Genomic DNA, 12426 nt, shown 5'->3' on the forward strand with positions numbered 1-12426 from the left:
TGGCTGGGGGATCTAATGGAATTCTTACATCTTGAGAAGGTGAAATTTTGCCTAAAGGGGCACATGAGGGGTACCACAAGAGACGGGGTTTGTTTATTTTGCATTTTGGAGAGCTAGTTACCGTCAACTTTTGCGGGTGGAGGTGCAGGGTTTATTGCACTTGTGGGGGTGCAATGTTTTTGTTTTGTTTTGTAAAACGTTAAAATGCTAAAAGAAAATTATACAAATTGCCATTTTACGTGAACTGTTTGTGAAGTCTAGAGATTAACCAATATTTAGAGATTAACCAATGTTTAGAAATTAACCAATGTTTTGAAAGTTATCTGAATAGATACTAAACTATTAAGATCCATCTTGGCCAGAAACATTCCGTTCATTAATGAATCTTGATTCTTGCATGATAATTGTAGCTTGACACATACAGACAAAAATAATCATTTTTCATGGTTGCCATTGGTCTGTGAGAGGACTTTGTCAGACTAGTTTAGCAGTTCAAAAATCTTGTGGTTCAAAAGTTAGCAATAGAAAATGGTTCAATAATTATCCTGCATTAAAACTTGAGTAGTCTTGCATGTTAACTAATCTGCTTGCAGTGGTTTTGCAAGAATTTCTGTAAAAAGTACGATAAAAATGTATTTAACAAGTCTATGGCAGACAGGGTGTCGTACTGTAGGTTAAAAGTAGTCAACTATTAATCTAAGTTTTAATTAACTTGAATATTAGCAGATCGTTCAATGCACTTTCAAATTTAAATTAACTTATGAGAATGTATAACTATTAGGAATTCATGCCTGCTCCTAAACCAATCAGAATACATTATTTTTAAGTCAGCTCCTAATTTAGAATTTTAGATGTCTCATAAGAGATCGCTGCAAAATTATCAGACTTACAAAATTTAATGAAGTACAATAATTTCTAATTCCAATGGAATTGTCATTTTTATTCAACATTAAAAAAATGATACAGGTAATTCACTTCGAAAGAACTCTTAGATAGAACTTAAAATAGTTCTGTTGCCATCAGTGTCAAAATCTTAACCCGCTGATTTAGCACGAGCAATATCATTAGATACGCCTTTTTACCTGCCAGCTTGAGGCACAGCTGCTAAAGTTTAGTTACATTCAACTTATAAAACTAAGATCACTAAATACCTCAAAATAATCCAAATATTTCCCCTTTGGTTTACCAAAACATACGCTCATGTCTTCTTCAAAATCAGATTGGCTTTATTCTGTAACGAACCAGCTCATTTCCTTTTAAGTGGAATGATTAACCTCTGGTCTACTCAGGCTCCTGCATTCCAACTCAACAACTTAAACAGCTCTGAACTTTTGCAACATACTGAAATGCTATGGGGAATATCTTTCGAAAATATATTTGACCAGAGTCTATTACACAGAGGCAATGTAATTTTCACACTAAAATAAATGAAGTCAGCAGAGAAAAATGGGAATTGGTGCAATAATGTTTGATAAAAAAATTTGGACTGAGTAACTTTGAATTGTGACAGATGGTGCAATTTCATCTGAAATGCTGGAGTGAGTATCCAACCACTTACTTTAACTATATATGACATAATTGAAAGGACTTGTAACTCCTGTATGAATGTCAAAACTGTCCTAGGTCATACAGTGGTTATATTAGTGGACAAATGATCCAGTGTATAAATCCCCCCCCCCAATCACATAATAAGAATTTTAATTCAGTTGAAAATACTTGGAAATAAAATGACGGGATCAGTAACAGTACAGAGAGAACCAGTTCACTGATGCCCTTTAGGGAGAAGGAAACCTGTGATTATTATCTAACCTGGTGCTCCATGCATAACAGGCTACACAGAATTAAATGATCCCACAAGCAGCAGACTGCACCAGGCCAAAGCTCTGCTAACTGGATACCCTGCAAAGAACAATCATTTAACTCACAAATAAATCAGATTGCCTCAGCCAACCATGACATGTTTGAGCTGAAGGCGGCCTTTCAGGCTATTGCTTGTGCCAGCTCTCAGAGTGTGCAATTCAAAACAAAAGCAACTATATTTCCTTAGCCCAGGATATTCCTTTGTTTCAAGTATTTGTTCAACATTTTCTTCAAACACTGCAACGGAGCATTCCAGGCTCCTACTAGCAGCTGTGCAATTCTCCAAACCTCTTTCTTCATTACTTCTAGCTGATCATCCCTTGAAACTGACTCCCAACCACAGCAAATAGTCTTTCCCTGTTCAATCAACTAAAATCCTTCATAATTTAAACAAATGTGATGGCTCCTCTTATTTTTCTCTGTTCCAATTAAATTAATACCAGTATCTCAAGTCGCTTCTCTTAACTCCAGTTTCTGATCCACAATATCATCTTGGCGAGTCTATGCTAGAAGCATGCTACAGCTTTAATATCCTATTTTGATAGGCCAAAAAGCTCCAAAGCTCTGTGTTCTAACCTATATTTCCTATTTAAATCGTCTACTCTGCTGCGCTATTTATAAAACCCAAAAGGTAATTTGGCTTTGATTATGACTTTACTCCTGTGCACTATTTCGGGAAAGAGCTAGTTGAAACCTTGCAATTGCTGTTTTTATTCACATGGTTCAGAGCCTTCACATTGTGTATATGCACTGCCATTCCTCGTGTTTCATTAAACAATTGCCTTGCATTTATTCACATGAAATTGGATGTGCCTCATGTCTGACCATGTTTGCCTGAGGTCTGTCCTCCTCACTGTGTGCAATCTTTTACTTGTGTCATTAACAAATTACAAGATTTTCCTCTTATGTCTAAGACACGTCATGTTTCGAAATCAACACCAGAAGTTGAACCAACAGGAACCCCAGGGGGGCATTATTTCCAATCCAAGCTACAACTATTTACCCAAATAATAATACAAAATGCTGGAAATACACTGGTCTGGCAGCATCTATGGAGAGAAAAATCAGATTTTGATGAAAGGTCATCAACCTGAAATGCTAACTCTTTTTCTCTCCACAGGTACTGCCTGATCTGCAGTGTGTTTCCAGCATTTTGTATTTTTACTTCCGATTTCCAGCATCTACAGTAGTTTGCTGTTGCAGCTGGTCATGCTTCAGTATATTCTGAACTTTTCGACAATACTTTTTAAGTTTTGAATAAAACGGTCTGTTAAAATGGCCAAACATGTGACCATAGGCAATATCAGCTCCACACAGCAGAGAGACTTAAGCAAATACCTAAACCCATATGGATATTCACAGCCATCCGAAATATTCATATATCCCTTTGCTTCAGGGTGGAGAGTCAACAAAAGGGCTATGGCATTGCAGCCGACTCGTCTATCCGGTTCATCATGGAGGAAAAAACACTTCAAACTTCAATGTGTGCTGGATGAATGTGATGGCGGTCCCATTTGACCTCCCATTGTATTCTGAATGTTCCTCATCCAAACCTAGACTGGGCAAATTGCTAGTATCAAATGAAAACACAGGTTGTTCATCGACCTGACCAGTCACCTTATTTGAAAAGGAACTTGAAACAGGTATGTGTCATAATATGGGTTCTTTATGTTCCAGTGGTGCCTCATTGATGAGATCTTGAAGCTTGTGTACTTAAACATGAAGACCTTTGATTGGTAGACTTTAACTGTTTACAGTTTCAAATATGGTCATGCATGGTGTTCCACAATGCAGGCTATCTGCTTACTGACTGTGGCTTCTAGACTTACCACGTGACTGCATACATCACACAATGAGTGGTGGTACTCTCCAGTCCCAGGTTAACCCTTGCTCTGCTGAGAACCGTTACATTATAAGGCACGCAGGCACATATTATCATAACATGGGTGAATCCACCATTTGTGTGGCTTGTTTTTAAAACAGCAAGAGACAGAGGGCTTAGTTATCCCGCCATTCCCACTGGAGGGACCTTCCGGTCTCAAAGATGGCAACTCCCCAAGGGTTCCCCCAGTAACGCAGCCGGTGAACAATGCAAAATGCCGTTGATACCAACAGGACCAGAAGATCCCGCCACCTGCCAATGTCGAGCCGCCTCCGGAAATTACACAGAAGGCTAGGGGTGGGGTGGAGGGGGGCCCAGAGACCATTAGAAAGCCATCAAACTAACAGCAGTCAATCAATTAAGCAGCCAAGGCAATAAACAGCAATACTTTGAAAGTGGAAGAACCAACCTGCTTCAACTTCAAGTTCACCTGAGAACCAACCTCCTGGAAATACAACTAGAAGAAGCTCACTGAGAAACAACTTCTTGCAAGACCTTCACTTCAACTAAAAGCATCAACCTTTCTAAGAAAGCTTCATGAAAGAGAAGCTAAGATCTTGTAATCATATTTGTTTCTTCATCTGTATCTAGTCTTTGTGTGAGTGGTAGTGTGTAAGAACTGATCGAGACATTGCATTTTGTTTTAGCCTCGGAGCAAGTGTGGAACAATCGAATAACCTTCTTGAGTTTCAAACTCCCAGCCTGCTGCTGGGATTATTTAAATTGGAACCACCAGTCTGTGACATGGTGACATGGCCATTCACTCAAACTCTATGTTTCCTGTTAGTCTGCAACTTTATTTTCATGTTGATGGTTCCTCATACTGTATGTTTGAACTGTCCTACCTTGGCTCGAGTCAGTTTTGATGTAAAGCTAACACAGGACTAATACTATTAAAAACAGAAATGTGTCTTTTAGTAACAAGAATTCAGCCAGTGAAATGTTAGGAGAAAGGTTCTGCTGCAGGTTGCACGACAGAATATTAAAATGATCTACAGAAGGAAAATATGGTTGTCCATAGGGGATGTCATGACCCACGGATAACCTCACGATGCTCCACTCTCCAGCTTCCACCCTAAACACATTAAAGAAGCCATCCCCGATGGACAAGCTCTCCGTATACACAGGATCTGCTCAGACGAGGAGGAGCGTAACAGACATCTACAGACGTTGAAAGATGCCCTCGTACGAACGGGATATGGCGCTCGACTCATCAATCGACAGTACCAACGCGCCACAGCAAAAAACCGCACCGACCTCCTCAGAAGACAAACATGGGACACAACCGGCAGAATACCCTTCGTCGTCCAGTACTTTCCCGGAGCGGAGAAATTACGACATCTTCTTCACAGCCTTCAACACGTCATCGATGAAGATGAACATCTTGCCAAGGTCATCCCCACACCCCCACTACTTGCCTTCAAACAACCGCGCAACCTCAAACAAACCATTGTTTGCAGCAAACTACCCAGCCTTCAGAACAGTGACCACGATACCACACAACCCTGCCATGGCAATCTCTGCAAGACGTGCCAAATCATCGACATGGATACCACCATTACACGTGAGAACACCACCCACCAGGTACGCGGTACATACTCCTGCGACTCGGCCACGTTGTCTACCTCATACGCTGCAGGAAAGGATGTCCCGAAGCGTGGTACATTGGCGAGACCATGCAGACGCTGCGACAACGAATGAACGGACATCGTGCGACAATCACCAGGCAGGAAAGTTCCCTTCCAGTCGGGGAACACTTCAGCAGTCAAGGGCATTCAGCCTCTGATCTCCGGGTAAGCGTTCTCCAAGGCGGCCTTCAGGACGCGCGACAACGCAGAATCGCCGAGCAGAAGCTTATAGCCACATTCCGCACACATGAGTGCGGCCTCAACCGGGACCTGGGATTCATGTCGCATTACATTCATCCCCCACCATCTGGCCTGCGAAATCCTACCAACTGTCCTGGCTTGACACAATTCACACCTCTTTAACCTGGGGTTACCCCATCTCTGGATCTGTAAAGATTTAATCACCTGCTAATGCTCGCATTCCAAGCATTGTCTGGCATCTTTGAATCTGTCTATATATATGTTTCTGGAACATACCTCTTCATTCACCTGAGGAAGGAGCAGCGCTCCGAAAGCTAGTGACATCGAAACAAACCTGTTGGACTTTAACCTGGTGTTGTAAAACTTCTTACTTTTTTCTTACAGTTATTGCAACAGTTAATATTTTAACGTTGCGTGTAGAAATTTAAACTAGTTTATGCCAAGTGTTTGTGAGAAGTTGAATGGAGATTTAAGACCTTTGAATTTTCTATCAGCCTCAAAATCAAAGGCAATTTAGTGCCAAATGAGCAATAGTGTTTTGATTACAACGGCTTGAGTCTATTTGGGAAGATTGTTACAAACTAGACACCTATCAAAAGGCAAATCAGTTTCGTTAATGAACTTATTTATTTTAGTTTCCAAAGCTTTTAACACTACTGACATATGCTCCATTATTATATCAGACAATTCAGCCGATGAACAGTTCCACTCATTTACTGCAATAAATATCTGGAGAATATATCTGAATGGACTGTATTATCTGAAGTAAAGCAATTAATTAAGGCTAGTCACAGAACCATGGAAATTAGCATTTTATGGAAGATGTTATTTTCAGGACATGAGAAGCAGTCTCACAGCTCCCTGCAGTGTCTACAATGGCAATCTGAAATTGCCCTGCAAATTAGCATTTATCTGAATTTGTAAAGATGGCACAGTATTTTCCAGAGTCCATAATTACTCAGATTCATCGCACAAGTGATTTCAGCACTCATGGTAGGACTGGGATGCGCAATGGCACAAAGCTAAATGCCGAAGGGCATCCATAAACAATCAATGTGACTGCCCGCAGAATTAAAACAATCATTGACTTTAATTCAAACTGAATGCTGACTGGTTTCCTTGTGCAGCCATTACTCTTCCAACAAAAAATTGGCATTGAAGTTTGATTATGCTGCTTTAATAAAAAGTAATGAAACTTGCTCATGCTCTGGCAGCTCCCCTTAAATGACACACAACACTGATTTTGCAAAGGGCACAATGTTCTAAGTTGATTGAGGATGACACTTCATCTCCAAAAGGCCACCAAGCTGTCATGGTGAGTAGTCAACTTGATACTGGCCATTACAGTTGTACAGTGTATTTTAAACCAAGCAGTCTTAACACATTGTTGTTCTGCCCAATGTGAGCGCAAGAATGGATCAGACTTACCATCAATCCGGCTAACAAGCTCTTGCAATGCTTTTACCTTCTTCTGAATTCCCGGTTGTGCAAAAGTGTAGTTATCCTTGAAAACAAAGAATTATTCAATGAGAGACATGATTTGCTTGAGGTAGAAGCCCTCATCGAAGTAAAACTTGCATTTCTGTAGCTTCTATCACATGGAAGACCAATTCAAAGCACTTGACTAGAGAGAAATTATTACATCGATCAGGAAATATAGAAAGAAATCCAAAATATGCTCAAAATTGTAAGTGATTTTTAAAGGAAGATGGGGTAATGACAAGGAAGAGTGGCTTTCAACCATTCCAAAGAACAGAGTGTTTATTTGCAAAATACTTTTTAAACTCTGGTTAAGTAGAGGGAACAAGGAATGAGCAGTAATGGAGTAATACTTGTGTATTTGTGTAAATACTGCTACGAAAGACGATATGACAAAGTATTGAGCAAATGAAAACAAATGGCAATGAAGAACTGGGCAATTTAATCCATTTTTTGCTGGCAGCTTTGATGCATTTTTAAAAATTGACCTAAAGATACTACTCAATATGATGACCTCCTGCTTGACCCACCAAGGCAGACATTCTTTTTAAGCTGTACCTTCACGCAAAAACCTTTTTCCCTTTGGGGAACAGTGGGTAGTGGTGGAAGGATTCCTGAGCTGATTATCAGCCAGTTGAACAGTTTTATTAAAGCTCTTTCAGCGGCCAATAAGTCCAGGCATTGGACTTGAACTCGAAGCTTCTGGTCCAGAGTTAGGGATGTTACCACGGTACCACAAAACCTCCTTAAAACAGGCAATAGGGTGGTCAGCATCATATATTGGGATGATCACTTTTTTAAAAATACAGATTTAGCAGCCAGCTTACAGTAGTGTGTGGAATAAGTAAATATAATAAGAAGGTAAAAATAATTCAGAACATTACCCAAATAGTTAATTTAAGGAAACATAACTCCTTCTGGAGTTGTAAAGCACTCATTACACGCTAATAGAACTAGCAGTAAGTCAGTCCCACTGAGATCACTTTAATCAGTATATCTGGGGCTGGATTCTCAGTTTTGTGACTGGCCGAAAAATCCAGGGTCGGGCAAAAAACGGTGCCCCGCTGGAGGCGTTTGCATTCTATTATTGGACAGGACAGCATATCTCGAAGCCTGCATGTAACTACGGTTCTCTGGACCAGAAATCATGGGGACGAGAATTGGTGTAGGTATTTACAAATGTAGCCCTGACAAAGTGGACCTCGTGGTAAGGGAGTTGTCCCCAAAGTCCATCAGAGGGTCATCCTCCCACAATGCAAATCCTGCCTCCCCATTACAAAGACCTCCAGCACAGACCCTCTGCCCCAAATTATGGAGAACCCTGCCAGAGACTTCCCAATTACAGGGTGCCCCCACCCCCTCCCCCAATAAGAGAGAACACTGCCTGGAAACCCCCAATAAGAGAGAACACTGCCTGGAAGCCCCCAATAAGACACATCCCGGCCTGGAAACCACCCTTAAGAGAGACTGTGGCCAGGAAGCCCCCCACCCTCCCCCCATTAAACGAGACCTCTGCCTGGAAGCTCCCATAAGGGAGCCCCTGTTAGAAGCTAGAGAGCTGTCCAGACAGCGGCAAAAGTACCCTCCCCCCCCCACCGATCTCCTCGTGAGTTCTGCCATGCGGATCGCCCCGTTGTACAAAACGGGGCGATGTGCGGACTCAGCCACGCATTCATCGTTTAGGCCCCTTATTGAACGCGAGTCGTGTTGAGTGACCATGTGGTTCTCTGCACTGCGAGTGCCGGGAAACACGCAGCTAAACACGCTCACTCGGGGACTTTGTTCCCTTTTGGGAAGATCGCGACCAATATCTCAGATTTTGCAGTCAGTCAGTACTCATTACTACCTTGAAGAAAGCATTCAGAAACAGTTATGTCATCAAGCAAGATTAGAAAAATATCTTTGTGTAATGAGAATATATTCTGCCACGGAGATCAAAACATGGTTTATATTAGGATTAGTCATTAGGATTCACAGAAGAATGCTAAGTAAATAGGGGTTGCCAGGTTAATGCAATTTAGGACAGACATGTCAATAAGGCATGAAAGTCATCAGAACTGTGCTCAAACTTTATTTTTTCTCTGCTGCTTTAAACTGGATTTCATAACCGTAAGCGGTACATGAAGAGGTGCGGACAGTTACAACCCCCTGGGCTAGGGTGCAGTCAATTCCAGCCCCACCTGACCCCAAGTCATAGCACTCTTGAAATTAATAAATAATTCTTAGAACAACACCCGATGTCTTTGGCCCTTAGCTGCCCAATAACTACAGTCACAAGGTTTGTGAATTTAAACACAAGTTTATTAATATCAATTAACTATAATTAAATATACAAACGGTTAAGTATTAAATTCCTAACCCCATGCCACTTAAACCCGTCCCACCCTCTACCTATACACACACACACAACATCAAACATAGGGGAGAAGGAGGGGATAAATAAGTAAAAGGGATTTCATAGAATTTACAGTGCAGAAGGAGACCATTCGGCCCATAGAGTCTGACCGGCTCTTGGAAAGAGCACCCTACCCAAGGTCCACACATCCACCCTATCCCCATAACCCAGCAACCCCACCCAACACTATGGGCAATTTTGGACACTAAGGGCAATTTAGAATGGCCAATCCACTTAACCTGCACATCTTTTGACTGTGGGAGGAAACCGGAGCACCCAGAGGAAACCCACGCACACACGGGGAGGATGTGCAGACTCCGCGCAGACAGTGACCCAAGCCGGAATCGAACCTGGGACCCTGGAGCTGTGAAGCAATTGTGCTATCCACAATGCTACCGTGCTGCATTATCTGAGTCTTTGTTCCAGATAATTGTCTTATAGCACTCCTTCCTTCAATTAAGGCTTTCAATTTGAGGTTTTCATTGTAGATTCATGCAGATTCTGTGCCTAGTTATGTAGCTTTTCTGGAGAAAACACGAGGGAGAGAAATAGCTTCTTTCCTCAGTGTCCAGAATATCAACTGCACTTACCCTGGCTCTCTGAAAATCATCCCACTCAGGCAGGACCCAATCACCACCAGTTACCGAATGGAATACGGCCTTTTGGCCAATTCATTAGCCATCAGCCAACTAATCGAACCGCGTCCCATCCATCTCCCGGGTGCCCGAAAAGTCAGAGTTCTGTTGTTCAAAGCTAGTACAGTCATCTCTTCATAACGTTTGAATTCCTTACTTCCCCTACTCAACTTAAAGACACATGTCCATTAAGCATCCATGGATCGAAATGATAGCAGCAAAAATAAAGAACGGGGAAATAAGGGAATGAACAGGAAGAGCCCTTACATAACAGCCAACACTTCACTCCTAAAGGAAGCAATGGATTTTGGCCAGAGGCACAGAAACGACATGTACAGCTGAAATTATGTCATAATGGTCCACAGCACATGACTCCATGCTTCTAGCCTCTTGGACAGTTTTGGTATTACAGTTCCAAACCTCATAAATCTCTGTGCGGATTAATAACAACAACATGGCTCCCAGCTGGCCAACATTTCTCAATTCCCCGAAGCCGGTTTTATTGTAAAAGCATCCAACCATCGCCTGCCACTAGGTACTTCAGCCTCATTATGCTGCATCCTCATTCACTTTAAAGGGCTTTTGTGCAGCTGTCTCCATCTGAACTGAGTTACGGGACAAAGGAAACTCCCTCTATACTGTGACTTTTCGGATTCTGGAAATCATGTGAACATCCACTGGTTCGCCCTTATCTATTCTACTAGGTACATCCTCAAAAAACTCCAGGAGGTTTGTCAAACATGATTTACTTTTCAAAAATAGATTTTCCCTTTACCTAATCCCTTTGATATTTTCTAAGTGTCCTGTTATCGCATCCTTTATAATAGACAATAGTATTTTCCGTACTGCTGATGTTAGACTAACTAATTCACTGTTTTCTCCTTCCCTCATTTTTTTAAATAGCGGGCGATATTTGCCACCCACCAATCTTTGGGCCTATTCCAGAATCTACATTATTTTGGAAGCTGACAACCAAAGCATTCACTATTTCCATGGCCACCTCCTTCAGTACCCTGGGATGTATATTATCAGGCCCTGGGTATTTATCAGCTTTCAGTCCCATTAATTTCTCCATTGCTATTTTTCTAGTAATACTAATTTCCTTTCAATTCCTCCTTCTCACTCGACCCAGTTGTAAAACTCCCATTTTTTTTACTATCCCTCTAGTGTGTGTGTGTGTGTGTGTGTGTGTGTGTGAGTGAGTGAGTAAGTGAGTGTGTGAGTGAAGTTACACATATCCCCATCTATCCTTCCCCACCGCTCCCAGCCACCCCACCTCCCTCACCACTACAATCACCCAGCTTTGCATGGGAATAAACTTACCTTCTGAGTAAATCACAGAGTTTGCTGTGAGTTACTTATAACATTGGACCTCACAGACTGAGGGTTGGAGAAACTTGACGCAGCCTAGTTTTAATGCCCTCCCCAAAAAACTTTAACTTATGGACAGCTGGTGAGAGGAGAAAGAAGTTCAGTTTGACTCTCTCCTGCTTGTAACAAAGCAAATGGCTTGTGCAAGGCCTTTAACTAATTTTGAGTCAATATGTCTATGTTTCAGCTGCTCAGTGTTAGGGTGCGATATTTTTTTTTTTTTTTTTATAAATGTAGTGTACCCAATTCATTTTTTCCAAATATGGGGCAATTTAGCATGGCCACTCCACCTAGCCAGCACATCTTGTGGGTTTTGGGGGCGAAACCCACGCAAACACGGGAAGAATGTGCAAACTCGACATGGACAGTGACGCAGAGCCGGGATCGAACCTGGGACCTCGGCGCCATGAGGCTTCAGGGCTAACCCACTGCACCACCGTGCTGTCTTAGGGTGCAATATATATATAACCAGGCAAAATTGTCATGTCATATCGGCATAATAAAAACGCACGTTCCAGTGTGAATAGAGATGTATGTAACTTGATATCGTCATGTGCTGCCATTGTAGCACATGACAAAAAGTACATGACAGAAATCTTAGAAATGACAGATTTAGAGCAAATCATCTGATATTGTTCATACCATCTGTATAGTACCCATTTTGAATAGTTATTCCGTGCCAAGAACTCACCTGGATTGTAATTGGAAAAACACAAACCCTGATGAAATCCTACTCATAAGTATACAGACATATAATTTGTTCTCATCAATATTAACAAGTTAATTGATCTAATGTCCAAACCTGTATCAGTTGAATTCATCCAATTGGTTGACCCGACAGATGACTCCACCACCACAAAAACTGTCACTTAATATGTCAACACACAAATACAACAAAGTGGCTTGGTTGCTAGTTGCACAAAGACAAAATTCAACAGCACAAAGTCAGCTTCAAACCTCCGACTCACTGAATTA

General features: G+C 41.6%; 1 protein-coding gene across 7 annotated transcripts in view; it reads right to left on the reverse strand.

Moving 5' to 3' along the window:
- Nucleotides 1–12426, reverse strand: part of tbc1d22a (TBC1 domain family, member 22a) — a 517208-nt gene that overhangs the window by 229363 nt on the left and 275419 nt on the right. For all 7 annotated transcript variants that reach the window (XM_072471465.1, XM_072471464.1, XM_072471460.1 and 4 more), the window contains one exon: nt 7000–7075. In XM_072471465.1, the coding sequence (XP_072327566.1) occupies nt 7000–7075 (76 nt within the window). The remainder of the gene's footprint in view (nt 1–6999; nt 7076–12426) is intronic.

This window comes from Scyliorhinus torazame, chromosome 13 (assembly GCF_047496885.1).
Source record: "Scyliorhinus torazame isolate Kashiwa2021f chromosome 13, sScyTor2.1, whole genome shotgun sequence".
Taxonomy (NCBI): Eukaryota; Metazoa; Chordata; class Chondrichthyes; order Carcharhiniformes; family Scyliorhinidae; genus Scyliorhinus; species Scyliorhinus torazame.